Genomic DNA, 17,842 nt, shown 5'->3' with positions numbered 1-17,842 from the left:
AAATATTGACCTGCCTATGGGCCACTTCCTATGCAGGCGCCCGTTGCAGCAGTCCCTCTCATAGCTCCATGTCTCTGCTGTACTGGTGAGCACACAACTGGACGCAGCACTGCAGTTTGGCCTCAGCAGTGCTGGGAAAGGTCACCTCCCTTATCTACTGACAATATTTGCTTGAGATCTGTCTTGGCCACTAAAGCCCTGAGGAGCCTCTCCAGAGCTGTAGGGCTCTGGTCCGTCCTACCCGTGGCTGACATGCTGTAGCTGGAATAATTCAGCTAGTGACAGCCCTTTATTATGGCAAAGCTGTCATGCCTCAGGGGGCATCTGCAGACAGTGAGGGGGATGAAGGGCTGATGCCAGCCCCCATCACACACCAAGAGGGAATGTCTGCCCCAGCAGACTTGGGGAGGAATTTCTTTTCTTGTTCTCCTAGTTAAAATCAAAGCTCGTCTTGGCTCGCATTGGGCTGGAGAGCGATGGAGCACTGGGTTTCTGAAGCCTTAAGCTTTTAACCATGCAGAGCAAGAACAATGCTCTGGAAGGAGTGAAAACCATCAGAGAGAGCAAGGCTAAGAGGGTCCTTGCTCCAGGCTTCATGGGATGCCTCTGAGAATTGCTTTTTGATGGGGCAACTCAAACCCAGCAGCATGAGCCTCAAACCCAGCAGCATGGGCCAATTGATCTGTCCTGGCTACCATCCCATCGCATCCCCTTCCTTCCCTGGCTCCCACCAAGCCCCTGCCCTAGCCCATCTGCCCCACTTTGCTCTCCAGGTTCTGCAGAATAGCCTCACCAGGCTCTCCTGGGCTACTGCAGCACTACCAGGTTAGGGGAGACTAATTCTCATCCCATGTGAGTGAGTGCAGCCCCAGGCATGACACCGTGGGGACACCACGTCCTCCCCCAGCACACGATGAAGGGACACAGGCCAGACAAGAGCGTGGAGACAGATGTTAGGGAGACTGTTCTACACTGCTGCCCCCACCTCGGGAAGCTTTGCAGCTGCTTTTCAGCACCTATTGCCCCTTTTTTTTTGGTAGAGGCTGCTTCTCTCTTAATCGTATCTTACAGACCCGTGGGGTTGAGCCTGCAGCTTGGCTCGGAGTCCCACCACAAGCACAGCTGAGCTCCAGAGGGGCTGTGTCACCCATGTCCTTTACCCACACAAGCCAGACAGCAAGGCTGCTAAAGACACCGGCTGCCATGCCCACGACCAGATTCCCAGCCTCACCTGCCAGGTTTTTGCTGGAGAGTGTGACAACAGCCCCCACAGCAGCAGGGGAAGGGGTGTCAGAAACCCACAAGCACAGAGACAGGCGGGGGAGGGATTGCACGTTGTTCTCCCATCTCCCCGTGGCATTGTGCAGTGCCTGCCAGCCCAACCAGGCTGAGTGGACCTGAACAGCAACGGCAGGAGGGGGCAACCACAGCCTAGTCACAAAGTCTGTGTGGCACTGAAGCTGCTCAGCTCATCCCTTCCCTGGGAAGGGGATCACAGCGATACTACAGCAGCTGCTGGATGCTCTTCCTCTTGTCTATGAGGTGAGAGTCCTGACCTCACCTCATAGCATCTCTTCCCATCCCAACCCTCTTCCCAGCCCCCTCCCAGCAACACCAAGCCTGGCAAATACCTGACAGCAAGTAACTTTACGTTATTCTGCATTTACACAAAAATAGAGCAATTCTATATTTATAGAGATTTATAGCCGGTTCCATGCTGGAGGAGTTACTGAGCAAGGCCAGGAGCTGTGGGCGGTCCGGGCTCCCGAGCAGCCGGCTGCTTCTCATTCGGCATTTCCAACATACAAAATTAAAGGCATTCGTCTCCGTCTGGTTTCTTAAATAGATAAGGGGGGAATGAACAGACAGTATGTACAGGGGGGCAGCGGCAGGGCCCCAGCGCCCTCCGCCCCCAGCCTCCCGCCTGCCGCCCGGGGTCAGTGAGGCCGGCTGCTGGACTCTGAGGGCTGCCGCTGGCGGGGAGGAGTGTAGCCGTTCAGGTAGCCGTTGCTCTGGCGTTTGCTGAGTCCTCCGTTAAGAATGTCCTGGATGTGCTGCACGATCAGGTTGATGGCCACTGCGAGCAGAAGGGAGGGAGAGACACCGGGGGAGAGGTTGTGTTAGGACTGCGGAAAACTAGAGGCAAACTGGAGGCGATGACCCTACTCCCGTTGCCTCCCATCCCACGGTGGGGAGCTGTAAGCCTGCAGTGGGGAGCTGTAAGCCTGCGGGGAGGAGCTGCCTCACTGCCCCTTCCTTCCCTCTCTCCTGGCCAGCGTGGTCAGGCAGGCTCCAGCCAGGGGGAGACCTGACTGTCCCTGCACGCCTGGCCCCGGAGAAGCACCTTTCCCTGAGCGTGGGGTGAGCTGGGAGCTGTTTGCCCGCAGGCACTGCACACAGACGGGCTCCCAGGCTCGGTAAGAGGAGCACAAACTCCCAGGCACCAATGCACCAGGCAGGAGCATGGGGCAGGGGTTCAGCTCAGTGCGTGTGAGGTGCCAGGCCATGGGCTGAATCACTTCCGTGGCAGCCCCTGCTACCTCCTACGTAACACCAGGACATAACAGCAAGATCTGGGTCTGCTCACCTTCATTATCTGCTCCTCTGGGAATGATCACGTCAGCATACTTCTTGGTCTGGGAAGAAAGAGAGCATTGTGTTACAAGGAAAGTGGAGAGCCACCCAGCTGGGGCATTACACTGCTTCCTGCGGCAGGTCCCGTCCCTCCCCTCCCCAAGCCCAAACCCTCTGGGAGGTGTGTTGGTGCTGATAATTCATTTTGAAACCTCTTCTTTGCCTTCTGCTCTGCATTTTGAGGGCCACACTTCGCACCTTGACTTCAGCTTCCTGAGCTCAAAGAAATTCTGGAAAGAAGCACCCCAACAAAGCCTTGTGATCACTCCAGCAGCTGATGCTCTAGGGAACAGCCTCACCCCAAATCCAGGCAGACTTGGTACAAGAGCAAGAGTTGGCGTGCCTGGGCTGCGTGGACACGCAGGGCTGATCCGCTTGGGATGTGGGAGAAGTTTTCTACCAGCAACACTTGCAAAAAAAGGCTGACTCAGGATGCCAGGCCCGGCCTATTTTTGCTGGAAGGTGCCAGTCTCAGTTTCCTCTCCAACTTGTGCCAGCTTTTACAGCTGATCAGCTTCCTGACAGCCACGCTCCACAATCAGCAAGCCAGCCAGCCTGCGGGGCCAAGGCTGTGATCTGACACCTCCAGGCACTTCCAACCCTATCAAACATCTCCAGGACAGGCTCGGAGCTCAGTAACAGCAGCAGTGGGTGCTGAGCCTGCTCCACAACCACGTGGATCTGCAGCCAAGCCCACCACTGGGTTGGAGGTGGGAGCAGACCAGTCCAGAGCTGGTGGGTGGGCACAAGGCAGTTGTTTTCTACCCTCCTTGTTTCACATTTCACCCTTGCAAAGCTTGCTGGGGACCTGCCAGGCACCCAGCTGCTCCTGCCTCCCTGAAAAAGTCTTTCTGGGACTGACACCAACGCTGGACCTTGGAAGCGTGCGATGGCTACACCTGCAAACACGCTCCATCACCTGCAAGGTCTCTGGGACTGCAGTGCTCTCCTGCATTCAAAGTCCCTGCCTGCTAGGCAGCCAGGCTTCCCACCTCAATTATCAGCCCCCAAAGTCACTTCCTTGCCCCAGGCAGCCCTGCAACCCTGGGCCCCAGCAAGGTCCATCTGCTCTACGCCTTCACCTCTCACCAGGTGGGAAAAAATGACCTGCAAGGCCACATCCTGCAGTGCAGAGCAAAGGAAGAAGCCCCCCTGCTCCCCCAAGCACCCAGCCAGCAGCACAGGGTGAAAAGGGCAGGCAGGACAGCCCAGAGCAGGAGGCAGGCACGGCGCTCACTGCCTGGGGACGGGGACCTATTCCCCAGCCAGATGCAGGCGAGGATCACCCGTCCTCAGCTGGCATCTGCTGAGCTGCCGGGCGCTGGCTTGGCTGACCCCGTGCAGGGAGGGGTTTCTCTCGCCGTGTCTGCCTTCCCTTGGGGACTGTGATCTCACCGGGAAGGCAGTGGCTGTACAAACAGTCCCCATCTCGCCCTGCCCTAGCCAGCACTGACACTGACACCCCCTTTATTTTATTTTATTTTTTTTTTTTTTGCCAGCGCCTGCAGGGAGAGGGCTCTGGCACATGAAACGCTCCTGTCTGACGAGCTGGCCAGGGAAAGAGGCCTTTCTGTGTGTGCTGCTCCCCCTACTTACTGGCAAACAGAACTCCTCGAAGGCAGGCTTCACGAAGGTGATGTACTGCGACAAGATCTGCTCGAGGTCCCTGCCTCGCTCACTGATGTCTCGTAGCACTGCGGGGGGGAAGCCATAAAGCACAGTCAGGAGCCTGGACATGGATATCTCCACCTCCCTTCCCTTCAGCAAGGTTTTGGCTGGCCATCCTGCTATTTTCCCCATGGTCCGTGTTCCTGGAAGCTGCTGCCCACATGTCCGAGCACACCCAGCCCACTTCCAAACCTCCCCAGGAGCCAAGGGCTGGCTGACCTGGCCAAGGGCTTGTCTTGGCCTCCCTCCCTCATCAGCTCTGCAAGCACATGTCCCACTCTAAGTGCCACCCCAGCCTCAGCCCTTGTGCCTCTCTTCTCCCTCTGGGGTCAGGGCATTCTCCCAGCTGTCCCAGGGGAGAGGTGCACAAAGAGAAAAGCTCTGGGATTCGCTGTGTGCTCACACAAAGGCATGCTTCAGCTCAGGTCTGCAGATCCGAGGGGAGCAAAACCCACGCACGCAGCTCTGCCAGGCCTCCTTGTGCTGTCCCCAGCTGAGTGGGACGGGGAGGCAAAGCAGGCTCTCAAAAACAGGGGCTGGTGCCGTGCTGGGAGGATATCAGCCCAGGAGGAAGCCAGGAGGCAGGAGAGCAAGCTGCCTACTGCTCACTGTGCTGTTCAGGCCTCGCACCCTGTTTGCACAAGGCGCTTGGGCTGCTGCCAGCTCTGGTCCGAAATCCCTTCAGCACGGGCACGTGCCCCAGTCCAGCAGGAATCCGATCCCCTGGAAGGGTTTGGCCAGCTCAGGCTGCTCCAGCCAGCTCCTTGCCCTCTCTGGAGAGCGGGAGCAAGCCCCAGCACAAACAATACCAAAAAAAAAAAAAAAAAAAAAAAAAAGGCAAGGAAAATTAAAAAAATAAAAATAAAAAAAAAGAGGCAAGACAGAGAGACTTTTGTTTCCCAGGTCCCACACCCTGTTTGTTGGCTGCTCTGGGGCAGGGAAGCAGCACGGCGAGGGTGTACACGCTGCACACCCCACTGGGGCAGTGCAGGAGGTCCACGAGCTGCAAGGGCGAGCGCCCAGGCTGCAGGGTGCTCCTGGCAGGGCTGAGCTCTCCTGCCTGCTCCCAGGGCACACCACCGCAGGGCAACGACCCCCCAAAATGTGAATCAAGCGCCTGCTGAGTTGTACTTGGCCCCAGAGCCACACGTCGCAGCGAGAGGAGCACGCAGCCCTATCTGGAGGGATCACCCTCTACTCGCAGGGCAGGCCAGCATCCCAAGGACACGGCGGCACGCGCCCAGAGCCAGCAGGCACCACTCAAATCAGACCTGGAAAACTCACGTGACACCTGGCTCGGTCTCTTTTTTTTTTTTTTTTATGAAGTTGGCACAGGACAGGGCAGCGAGGGACCTTGGCCAGAAGCAGCTCTGCACGGAGCAGGCTGCTGGAGGCACCTGGCAGATCCGGGCCCTTGCACTCCGGTGGCAGCGTTTTTCTGGGAGAGATGCTGAGAGGGGGGCTGTGAGAGTCCCAGCCCCAGCCCCAGCGCTGCTGATTAACGGAGCTGCCAGCTACATTTCCAGGAACTTCATCTCCTGCTGCCACCCAGCCCAAAAGCCCATTGCTGCAACTCCTCAGGACTTGTGGGAGAGCAAGATGGCCCAGGGCCATGTCACAACGCAGGATTCCGACTCGCTCTTGCTACAAGCCGCCTCCAGCTACATTCCAGGGACATGATTACACCTTCGGCATCTCACACGCTGGCTTTCCTTTCCCAGCAATGCCAGGGAGACGTGCAGGGAGATGACAGCAGGCCAGCAGACTTGTCACACAGACAGGCAGCTCCCTACCAGGAGGCAGACAAGCTGCCTGACAATGAGACACCAGCACCTCAACCAGCCAGCAGCCCCTTTGCGAGGCTTTATTGATGCTGGGTGGGAGAAATCCCTGAGGATGGCACAAAGTGGCTGCAGCAGGCGCTGCAGAGTGCCATCAGGATGCACACGTGGTCACAGGGCGCTGCAAACACACAAATGCCTTTGGACAGCTGCTACAGGGCGCTGCCAAAAACACGGGCTGCCCCCTGGCTGGGCTGTGTGCCCAAGGGCCTGCACCGCATGGTCTGTTTACGGGATAAGGCTCACGCTGCAGGATCTTGCAAACGTGCGTCTGTGACCCGCTAACACGTCTCCCTGCGATGAGTGTGCTGTCACCTCCCCGCATGAGTCACGCAGGAACAGTGGGCAGGGTCAGGGAGGATGCGTAAAGAGCAGCTTTTCAGCAGCACTGATGACATCCCAGCACGGAGGAGGCTGTGCATCTGGCACCAGCAGGGCTGCGGGGCTTTGAGCAGGCAAGACCAGTTCTGGCTCGGCGTGGGACAGTCCTGTGCACAGGGGCTGAAGCACTGGGACACGCTTCTCTTGTCACAGCCTGCGTGGGACCCCTCCTCTAAGTCACCTGCACCCCAGACACGCTGGGGAGGCTGTCAGTGCCCGTCCTGCACCACCTGGTGACGTGCAGCCAAGCCAGCTGGAGGTGGGGAGTCCTACAGAGGGATATTCTGGTTCCTAGGGCTCCTCGCCCTCAGTTTTCACCCCAGTGCCAAGGAGCACGGAGACTCCACGCTGCTGTGCTTGCGCTGATTGAGTGCATGAGCACACTCCCTGTCTGCATCACACCCTCACACACACACCCTCATTTCTCTCACATTTCTGGGAGCCAATTTTAGGCCACATTTCTCTCCCTGCTGCACTGAGAAAGTTCGGGCCTCACCTCTGCGGGACAGCCGGGTGTCTGCATCCGTGTCCACAAAGAGCTTCATGCGGAAGAGATCCCGCACCTCCTGGCTGTAGAAGGCCAGGATGCCTTCGAAGAGCACCACGTCGGCGGGGTAGACGGTCACCGTCTCCTCTTTCCTAGCAGAGGGAAGGAGGAGAGTCAAAATGTGCTGGCAGGGGGGAGAACAAGCCAAGAGGGATGGGGAAAACAGCAGCACTCCTGCTTTTGCAGGACAAGGAGCGGGGTCACACCATGCCCGACCAACGCAGGCATGCAAAAACAAGCTGAACGCATGCAAGGGAGGAGCGACGGGAGCAAGAGCTGCAAGAACTCTTTTCCTGGCAGTGCAGGAGCGTTTGAGCCCGGAATACTTGTTACAGCCACAAACACAGAGTTTATGGGGAGAAGAAGCGCAGGTGGGGGGCCGTAGCCCTCCTCCGCTGCTGCCTGTGTGTTGCCGGATGGCATCACATGGCCGTGCAGCTCTCCAGACCCCTGGGCTGTGCCTGTGCCAGCCTCGGATCCTCTAACCAAGGGGCCTGGAGCCATCAGCATGGGAGCTGTGGGGTGGCACAAGTCGGGGGGCGGGCGGTTGGGGCGGCAGGGCCGTGCACCACGCCGCGGCGGAGGTGCAGCAAGGCAGGAGCAGCTGTTGGACCTGGAGTGGGAGACAAAGTCATAGACGGGGATCTGGACCGTCTTCCCTTCCGTGATCTCTTTGAGTGTTTTCACGATCAGCTCGTTGTCAAAGGCATCTGAGGAGAGAGCAAACGTTACCCGAGGTGGCTTCACACGCCGCGCCGTGCTTAGCCTAGGCAGAGCCACCGGCACCCCGCTCACGGCTCTGGCTGTGTGTCTGCAGGAAAGCCCCGCTTGTCCCACGGGTGCTGCAAAGCCCAGGGCTCTGCTGCTTTGCACCGGCCTGGGATCTGGTCTGCAGGAATCAATACCAGCCTTGTACGGCCACGCTGAGGGCCTGGGTTTGGGAAGGCATCTCCTCTGGGGCTCCGGCCCTCGCAGAGACTGCAGCAGTGTTTCAGCCTTGAGCCACCAGACAGACAGGGCTCTGTTTGCTCAGTGCTTGCTGCCTGCAGCCATTGTCCTCGTGGGGGACGAGGGGACAGTGGCTCTGGAATTTCCCCACCAAGCCTGGGGACAGTTCAAAGAGCCCCTGTTGTAGCAGCAGGGCACGGCCATCCCAGCAGATGGGTCTGCAGGGCAGCTGCACAAGGCGGTTCCCTCCTCGAAGGAGGGACATGGAGCTGGTGGCTCCAGGGAGCTGTGCCAGGCTGGATTTCCCTGGTCCTGACCCAGAAGGGTTTTCAAACCGGGGCATGTTTTTGCAGAGAGGAGAAGAGAAGCATCTTAAGGAGTCTGACAGCTCAAAACCTGCCCTTTCTCATCCCAAGCACTCCACCCCACAGGCAGCTCCTTTCCTGGGAAGGCAGAGGTTGTGCTGCAGGGTACACAGGCGGCCCCACCTCTAACACAAGGCTCCTAGCTCCACAAGGCCTTCACTAAGCCACCCACAGATTCCCAGCCTGCCCCAGGCAGAGCCCTGGTGTCCCTGCAAGGCCTTTTGCCCGTGGGATGGGGGTTCCCACTCCAGACCCGCGCGGCAGAGCCCCGGTGCCATTCTCCATTCACCTGGGTGGTCAAAATTGAACTGGCCTTTGAGCGCTTTGGATTTCTGCTCCGAGGTGAGGACCCGGTAGAAGCTGTCTTGGCTCACGATCACCACCTGCTTCTGGCGGTAGTCCACCTCGTTCTGGCCCAGCAGCTGGACGATCTTGGAGCAGACCGAGGACTGGGAAAAGAGCAGCAAAGGGGACAAGTCAGGGGCAGCAGTGTCTGAGCCACATGGGGAGAATGTCCCCCAGTAATGGCACGAATGGGACACCGCTCGCTGGACCTTCAGCCAAGAGTTTGTGGTCCCCTCGAAGGCACAGCCCAAAGGCACAGAGGGAGAAGTGCTTCAAGGGCATCACCACAGGACCCTCTGGTGTGAAAGCAGCACCAAGCAGCATCCCCCCAGCCCAGAAACCCCATGGCTGCATGGCTAGGGAAGAAGAAAAAATCTGCAGAGAGGCAGGGCCAGGCTGTCTTCATACCCTAAATACAGCCCAAGATGAAAAGATACCAGGAGGAGAGCGCTGGGACTTTATCAGAGCTCTGCCACAGCTGCCAGGGCTGGGAGGAGCAGCCGCGAGCATATCCTGGTGCCTCTTGGCACAGCAAAGCGAAGGGCACTGCGGAGCCAGCAGCCACACAGCCACGTGGCTCTGGCTGCTGGCACAAGATCCCCACGAGTGCCCCTGGCACGGGGACCGACACCTTGCAGCAGGCATGAATCAGGGCATGGCGTTGGGGACAAACCCCAAAGTGTGCTTCTGTCCCTTCTCCTTAGTCACAGGAGGCCTTGGCTGCTGCCTGCCCCAGCCAGCGAGCCCAGGACAGGCTGGGGGGGCACTGCTCTGCCACCAGCATCCCCCCAACTTGGGACAGGGGGAAAAGGGGTGCTCCTGGCACCAAGCTGAGCAGCTTCACCTCCCGCGTGAATCATGCTCACTGCAAACACCCCACTGAGCTGCTGCTGGCCTCAGTCACCACAAATACCCTCTGCCAAGCTCTCTGCTTTGCAGTGAGAGGCTCGCTTGCCTCGGCCTGCCCGTGGCTCTATCCACACCCCCATCTCACTGCTGGCTCGGCCGTCTGCCCCATACCCGGCTGGCAGCCCCGGGAGGCAGCGCTGGCGAGGGGAAGGAGGAGAGGAAGGCAGGGCTGGCAGAGGTCACAGCCCCGGCAGGCGGAGGGCAAGGCAGTTTGCCTGCGAAGCTGGAAGATCTGACGGCATTGCCGTCCCCAGAGAGCGTCTGTTCCCCTCGGGCCAGGCTGACCTGACTTGGCTGTGACCGCGCCGCGCTGTGAGTCAGCCCCAGCCGCGCTGCAGAGCCACCGAGCGCAGCCAAACAACCGGCCCGGGCTGCCCGACAGCGGTCCCACAGCCCCAGGCAGACGTTCGGGTTGCTGCTCAGGGTCGGGGTCTCCCTGAACATCCCACCCACCTCGGGAGGGCGAGCCGTGCTTTCCCCGAGCCACGTCGGCAGCCCTGCCCTGCGCCCAGAACAAAGCACCGCGGCGAGCCGCTGCCAGGCAGCTCCTCAGCACACACAAGCTGCTTGCGTGAGAGAGCAGGAGCCCCCGCTCTGTTTGCTCTGTTTTCCCACTCCCCACATCCTTCTCCAGCCCCACTGCTTGCCCAGCTGTATCCCACAGGGCGTGCACGCTGCCTCTCCTCCGCTTTTCCTCCCCACGCTCTCTCCCGGACGCCGCTGCCGTTCCTTGCTGCCCGTGCTGACGGCGCAGCAGGGCTCGGCCTTGGCCGCAGCTGCCAGGGACACCACATTTCCCAGGCCCTTTGCAAGTTTTAATCAACCACCTTCCAGCACAGCCTCCAGGACAGATCCCCAGCCTGCAGATCAGTGGGATCTGTACGGATCTGCACCAGAAACTGCTTTCCCCAGCCTGGGGAAGGGAGCAGAGCTCCTTCAGAGCAGTGAAAGCAACACAATTTGCACTCTCCCCTTGGACTTCAGCACACAGATGGACAATAAAATTGTTTCACAGCATCAAACAGTTCCTCCCAGTCCTTACTTTGCCTTAGGCACGCTCATGCCTAGTCTACTGATCCTGGAAAGCAGGGAGAAGTCCCCATCAGCTCTGAGAATCACCCTCATGTTCCACGACACCCAACTTAAGACACCTGATGGTGAGAAAAACCCCAAGAGAAAGTCACCCTCAGCAGCTGGAGAGGGGAACACAAAGCCTGGCTCACATACACACCCTCCTGCTGGAGCATATCCCGGCTGTATTCACCTTCCAAAGCTCTGGGGTGGCAAGTGCCCCTTGCTTTGGACCCCTTCCCTTTTCTCTGGTGGGTTTCAGAGAGCTGTGAGCAGCAGCAGACGAGGAAGATCAGAAGGACACCCTGCAAGAATGTCACCGCTGGGCTCAGGGAAGGGGCACACGTGTCACCCTGGTTCCCTGTAGGCCCCGCGGGGGACACAGCGTGCTCCTCCAGCCCAGCAGGCCCCAGGAGGCCTCCCCCAGCCTCTCTGGGGCTGGTAAGAACAGTGTCCGCCCCAGGTCTCGGTGCAGAGGGGTTTTCCCCTCCTTGTGATGACTTTTGGCAGAAACAAAAGCGGTTTGTGACAGGCATTCCCTGATGCCAGCCTGAACGCTCCTATAGCGGGGCAGGCAGCTTTTCCCCTCAGTCGACAAACACCATACGCAAAGGAGGAAGAAAAAACAGAAATGCAGAGGTTACAAATTCCCCTACAAGCATGAACAGAAACTCCCAGCCTCAGGAAACATCTTCCAAGTAAGTGACGCAAGTGCCCTGCTCAAACCCCTTCTCATAGACCAGCTCCGTGTACATACACGTGGCCAAAGTTAATCAGCAGCGTGAAAAATCCACTCCTAACTGCAAATGGTGGTGGCTGGGCTCTGGGGAGGGCCTGCAGGAGCCCACGAGGACATCTTAGTCATGCCTTGGCCAAGAATGACCAAGGTGGGATGCGGCCGGCCTGGCTGCACTGGTGGGACCCAGGGGATGTGTGGTGCTGACACCCAGCACCCACCTGAAGGGACAACCTGGGCCCCAATTCCTTCCCCTCCTATTCCTAACTACCACCATCAACCACTTCTCCTGGGGGGTGAAGAAATTCATTTCTTCCCTGAGAAGCCCAAGAGTGCAGAGGCAGACAGAGGAATGACTTGAGGGAGGTGCAGTGATGCTCTAGGTGAATCCCAACACTAAAACTCCAGGATTTGGGCCCCATCCCAAGTTCTAGCCCTGCTACATGCTTTGAAGGTGAGAGGCACAGCATGAAAGGCCTCCTTGCCTCTGCTCGGCCTCTTCCCTGGCCAGCCACCAGCCACACACAGCTTTACTCGTCATGGCCCAAAGCAAAGGCTGGGACTGATTCACACCCAGCAAGCGCGATGTGCTCCAGAAGCTGGTTAAAACCAAAATACAGACAGGACACAGCAGCCTCTGAGGATGCCGAGCAGACCCTTGCCATGCCAGCCACACCACACCAAGGCAGGACTTCTCAGGCACCTTCCATTGTTCTTTGAGCTCGAGCTGGTCCCTAGGAAAGCTGTACACGCTGAGAGGGAGGTCTCTGCACAGCCCAGCTCGAGAAGAGAGCTCGGAGATGTCATTCCTGAGCAGAAGCAGCTGCAGCTCCCCTTGCAGGATTCCTCCTCTGCACCAAGCACACAACCAGCTCGTGTTTTAGGAAGAAGCGCAGCTTTATTCTCCTGGGGAAGACACAGGGGGTGCTGGGGAACAACACCAGCATATTTTCCTGGAAGGACAGAGGTGGTGCACCAGGGAAGGAATCCGGCAGAAGGGTGTTTGGAGCCCTACGCCTCACGTTTAGTTGAAATATATTAATTACATTACATATTTAATTCATATCAACTCATGGCCTATAGCCAGCCACTCAAATACACTTCAGTTGACTAATTCCCCAATATTATTATGCAGATTAGCCCGCAGTCCCCCTTGGTATGACTTCAGATGGGTACTGGGGAGAACGCAGCCAGTGCTGCAGGAACCAGGCAGAGGCACCAGGTGGGACCCTACGACCTGCAGGATCCTGGCCGGGTGCCCTCATCATGCTTGTGGTTTAAAGTCTCCATTTTGGGGATCTGGCAGGATTTCCCCTAAGGTCACACCAAGGGACTGCTGGGATGATGCCCCCTGTAGCACAGGGCATGGCTTCCTTTCCAGACATCACCTGGGACTTCTACTCAACTGAGTCCCAGAGATCATGACCCTGGTAACACCACTCTTCTCCACAGCTCATCTCCTGCAGCGCACTAACTGTTGATTTTTATATTAATTATAGGGTATTAGGAAGTGCTCGGTGGACTGGGGTGGCACACAGAACAGATGCCAAATTGGGAAGGTCCTGGAGCATCTATTACACATCTGTGACCCACGCAGTCCTTTCCAGTCCCAATGGAGCACATCCGTAGGGCAGCACTGGGACTGGAAACTTGCTGTTCTCATACCAAAAGGCCGGGCCTCCAGCCAGAGCTTTCCCGGGCAGGTTCCCCACTCCTGCCTTTCCCTCTGCGAGCCACAGGCTGAGCAGTCCCGGATGGGGACAGCCAGGTTCCTATTCATTCACACGGCATCTAGTGGGTTCTAGCACAAACAGGTGCACGCAGACACAGAGGATCTGAACACAGACGATGTGTGGGCAGAAAGACAACCCCCCCTAACACAATCTCTCCGAATCCACCTGTTTTTGCTGCAAGATATTCTTCTGGAGCCCGGGGGACAACACCAGAGAGGCTCCCTAGCGAGCTTGCACATACTCAGCCGGCCCCAGGAAGGGCTGACCCATCAAAACACCCCGTGTTTCGGGCTGATCAGTGGCTGGCACGGAGCAGTGTTCTACCAGAAGGTTTGACGAGTCTCTAGCACACTCTGACACCAGCGTTTATGAAGTCAGACCTTGTGATCCGGGGCTCCTGCCAGCCACAAAACGTCACCAGGAAATGGTGTTGAGCTGCCACAAGGCTGCCGCAGTCCCTGTGAGTCCTCCTCCAGAGGCTCCTGTGGCTAGCACAAGCCTCTGGATCGCTCCTGGCTCTCCCCTGGGCTTCTCTGCCCAGCATCCAGGTGGTGACACAGTGGCCACGACCCACAGGTTGCTGTGGGGGACCTCAACCCTTGCTAGTGCAGGGGTCTGAGCTCTCTGTCGTACAAGAGGCCCCATGTGGAGAGGGAACTGCTCCATGGGGAGATGGGGGGGACCACTCACTGCCTGGGGACCAAGACACTGTTTGCCCCACCTGCCCAGCGCCTTCTTCAGCCCCTTGTCTGGCTCCAACCTGGCCACGTCGGCCCCAAACAGCAGTTTTGGTGTTCGAAGCAGAAGTGCTTTGAGGATTAGCAGCAAAGAAGACACCTGGCTAAACACACACTGCAGTTTTGGTGCTCCGCAGTCTGGAAACTCTTAGGCCTGCATGTTTGAACAGACATTTACTACGCAATGAGCTAATTAAAGACCCCAAAAGTGCAGCCACCAGGCCCCGGTGGCACCCATACTCGGCCCTCACATCATCAAGCAGCCAACGAGAGCACTCAGCCCATTGTAAATCTCTCTTTTCTTACAACCTCCTGCTGGAAGGTAGCGATCAGCACTTTGTCTCGCATCACGTGGGGGCAAGCAATCAATGCTTCAGCCTGGGTTTGAAGAGCTCTCCCCACCCCTGCAGCCACCCCAGCACCAGATGCTGCTGGCAGCAAGCCGGCGGAGCCGCGGGGTCCCAGCAGCTCAGCTGACATGGGGACACCTGAAGACCTCCAGGAGACATCCTGACATTTTCCAGCTCATCCCAGTAATCACCTTGCTGAGCTCCCCTCCAGCCTGGCTGCCTGCCTCGCGTGCGGCGGTGCTTTGTAGTCAGGAGTCTCTCGTGGGAGGGAGGGAAGAAGCTGCTAGCACAAAGACCACGGGTAGAAGAAAAGAACTAGAGCTTCAGCAGAGCACTTTGAAGGCTTTTAGCATGAACAGAAATGCTACCACCAGCCCTGGGAATCCCTCTGAGGGAACGAGGCGGTTGCAGTCCTCTCTGGTTTTGGCACAGGAGGGGGTCTCAATGCCAAGTCATCTCCTCCACATCAGATGGCGGCACGCTTTGCCTGTGCTGGACATGGCTTGGATTTAGGGGGACAAAGGGAGAAGCTGTGTCTCCCATCAAGCTTTTGTGAGGAGCCACCACAGCTCTGGCACTGCCCTCCGAGAGGCTGCAGCATGACAGCCCGCCCAGCACCTCTGCCGCTCCCCGATCATCCTCCCCGCACAGTCCAGGTTTCTTTCAAGGCCCAAATGCAGGAGGATGCCCATTTTCCTACCTCCTACTGGAGTCCTAAAAGTTCCTCAAGCCTCTCTTGCTCACTAGGGAACAGCAGTCAGCATTTGGATTTGACTTCCCAAAAATCTGCCTTTAAGAAATGCCAGCCAAGCGCTGCCCCGAGCCCGCGGGGGAAGGCTCCACGCGACACAGAAAGCTGTGGCAAGCTCCAGACAGGCTCCCTGCCTTCCACAGCCCCACAGAGGGACGTGGGGGGACCGCGGAGCATTTTTTCCCCATCTCAGACTCAACAAAAGCAGCAGTGGGAGGAGCTGGGGGGGGGGCCCTCGGCCAGCAAACACCCTCCGTTATCTTGGGGCTGGTGCGCTGCCAAAGGGGTGTGCTGGGACAACAACCCCCAATTGGTGCCAAGGTGGGTCGCAGGGATTTTGTCGCCTTCCCGGTGGGAAAGGTGCCTGCTTTGCTTTCCCTCCAGGAGCCTTGTGCTCCTGGGGGCCAGATGGGAGCCGCTCTTCTCGCCTCTCCCTCCACAGCGGCCGCATCCCAGCGCCAACCGAGGTGACCATGAGCGTGTGCAAGCCCCCGCTCCTTTCTCCCTATTGCTTCTCCTTGAGCCAGCTCGCTTTGTTAAGAAAAATATTTTTCCAGGTTTATTTTTGGCAGCATATTTCTCGCGGCCTTTTCCCACAAACTTCGTGCTGGTCTGCTGGACTCCCTTCAGCCGGGCAGCACCGCACTGAGGTTTTTAGCAGCCAGCAAGCACTTGGAGGGGGGGGAATCAAAGCTGAGAGACAGGAAAAGCCAGCTAGCACATCTCTCTAGTTAGAAAGAACCATTTCCCTATTTTTTTTTTTTCTAAGGCAGCCTGCTGCTGCTGAAGCATTTCCACTTTGAAGTTGGGAACAACCGCGGCGTATTGTACTGTAATCACTGCTTTTACCTTGTGGGCCAGAGACACGGTGTTCAGAGACATAACAGTTCGGCAGCGCCAGACACAATGTTATTGGGGCAGCTACAGAGAGGCAGCCCCACGCATCAGAGAGCAGACAAACCCAGCGCATTTGAGTCACCAGAGCCCTGCCGCAGGAACAACCCAGCCCCGGTTCCCAGTGGAAGGGATTGCATCCTCCCTCGCCATCCCTTCCCTGTTATATCTGGATTTTTCCTCCTCGCAGCAGGAGCTGCGGTCCAAGAATCAATAGGATCCTCGGCGACACGTTCCGAAAACGCTGCGGTTAGGGGCTGGGGTGCAGCAGCTGGCTCGTGCCACCCTTCGAGACAGAGAGAGGCCCCCTCCGAACACCACCGAACCCAGACACCGGGCTCTGCCTCCATGTGGCGGCCCACGCTCAGTCCCTTTAGCAAGAAACATCTCAGGGGTGCTTCTACACCCAGGGGTGCTCTCCCCTTTAAAAAAAAAAAAAAAGGAAAAGAAAAAAAGGTAGAATTTCTGCACTGGGTGGATGGGTCAGCTGTGGGTTTGCTCTTAAATAGGGGAAAAAGATGAAAGAAAAAAAGAGTATATTTTTTCTAGTATTGGGACAGAAAGCGACCTGCCAGGGGCTGAGCACAGAGCAGGGATTCCCCGCAGCCCTGCGGCTGGGGTGCAGCAGCCCCCCGGGCACACCCGCAGCTCGCCCCCCAGAGCCGGGGGGAGCGGGGCCGTGAGTCAGCAGCTCCCCACCAACTCCTTCACGAGCCCCCCCCGCTTAAAAAAAGACGAAGAATCACACAAAACCCAAAGAAAAAATAAAAGAACCGGGGATGGGGGAGGGTAAACCACCACGGGCAGCCGCACCGCTGCCGGCCGGGGGGCTGCAGGAGGGCCGGGAGGATGGGGGGAGCAGCAGGATAAGGGGGCAGCAGGATGGGGGGCAGCAGGAAAAGGGGGGGCAGCAGGATGGGGGTGCCCGCTCGGAGCCCCCCTCCCCGCCGCGGTGTCCCCAGCACGGGCCCGGCCCCGCAGCGCACGTGGCGGCGGCGGCGGCGGCCGCCCGGCCCCGGCCCCGGCCCCGCTCCGCTCCCGGAGCCGCTCCCGGAGCCTCTCCCGGAGCCTCCTGGGCGCACCTTGCCGCTGGCCGTGCCGCCGCTGACCCCGATGAGGAAGGGCTCTCCGCCGCTGGGCTGCCCCTGCTCCTCCAGCCGCTGCTCGCTGTCCCCCGCCATCCTCCCCTCTCTCTCTCTCAGCGTGCTCCTGCGCCGCGCCTCCCTCCGCCTTCGCTTCTCCTGGCGGGGCTGGATTTATCTGATGAGTCAAGGGCCTTCCTCCCCGCCTGCTGCTGCCTCACATCCCCGGCGCTGCGGCTCCCTGCCAGGTGCCTGCCGCAGCTGCACATGCTCCGGCTCCCGGCCGCGCCGCCACCGCGCCTCCCTCTCCCCCGTTCAGCCCCGGGGACAAAGGCGAGGCGGCCCCCGGGTCCCTGTCCCTCGGCCCCGGGGGCTGTCCCCAGGGGAATGTCCCTTAGTGCCTGCCCCTTAATGCCTGCCGTGTCCCTTAGTGCCTGCCCGTGTCCCTCAGTGTCTGCCCATGTCCCTTACTGCCTCTCCCCAGGGTCTTCCCCCAGTGTGTCTCAAGCTGGTGTACCCCACAAGGTTTGTCCCCCACCCCTACCCCGGCTTCTCGCCCCCCCCAAGATGCTCCTTAGCAGCCCAAGGCTGGGAATAAATGTGGTGCTCGAGGCTCTGGTAAATGGGAGCAGGCCCCGAGGAGCCTCAAGCACCCCAAAAGCCAAGAGGAAAAGGAGAAAAGGCCCAGCGAGGTGTAGGGTGGGGGCCGCACGGGTGGGTGCGAGGTGCTGCATTGAGGTGGGAGCAATCCGGTGTGAAAAGGCAAGAGGGGAACCTGCTGGCTGGCAAAGCCCTCCGCTGATAAAGATCCGGGTGCAGCGGATCAAAGAGTCGATGCCGTGCCGCTGTG

General features: G+C 58.7%; 1 protein-coding gene across 1 annotated transcript; it reads right to left on the bottom strand.

Moving 5' to 3' along the window:
• Positions 1–1,819: 1,819 nt before the first annotated feature.
• On the bottom strand, positions 1,820–17,278 carry UCK2 (uridine-cytidine kinase 2). The gene is made up of 7 exons (XM_082766441.1): positions 16,993–17,278; positions 8,674–8,833; positions 7,685–7,781; positions 7,021–7,163; positions 4,231–4,328; positions 2,588–2,636; positions 1,820–2,077 (listed from the first exon to the last, which is right to left on the bottom strand). The coding sequence occupies exons 1-7, from the start codon at positions 17,089–17,091 to the stop codon at positions 1,938–1,940; spliced, it is 786 nt and encodes a 261-aa protein (XP_082622567.1). The 5' UTR covers positions 17,092–17,278; the 3' UTR covers positions 1,820–1,937.
• Positions 17,279–17,842: the final 564 nt, after the last annotated feature.

Source organism: Aythya marila, assembly GCF_965140915.1.
Source record: "Aythya marila genome assembly, chromosome: 8".
Classification (NCBI taxonomy): Eukaryota; Metazoa; Chordata; class Aves; order Anseriformes; family Anatidae; genus Aythya; species Aythya marila.
This window is presented reverse-complemented; position numbering and strand designations above follow the sequence as displayed.

What these genes read in the sequence shown, in the direction of transcription:
- UCK2 (XM_082766441.1), bottom strand. Translation starts at nt 17,091, where the DNA reads ATGGCGGGGGACAGCGAGCAGCGGCTGGAGGAGCAGGGGCAGCCCAGC. An exon ending in GACTTTGTCTCCCACTCCAG is followed by an intron (nt 7,164 to 7,684) that starts GTCCAACAGCTG and finishes TCCCTCTGCTAG; the next exon opens with GAAAGAGGAGACGGTGACCG. An exon ending in CAGAGGAGCAGATAATGAAG is followed by an intron (nt 2,078 to 2,587) that starts GTGAGCAGACCC and finishes TTCTGCTCGCAG; the next exon opens with TGGCCATCAACCTGATCGTG.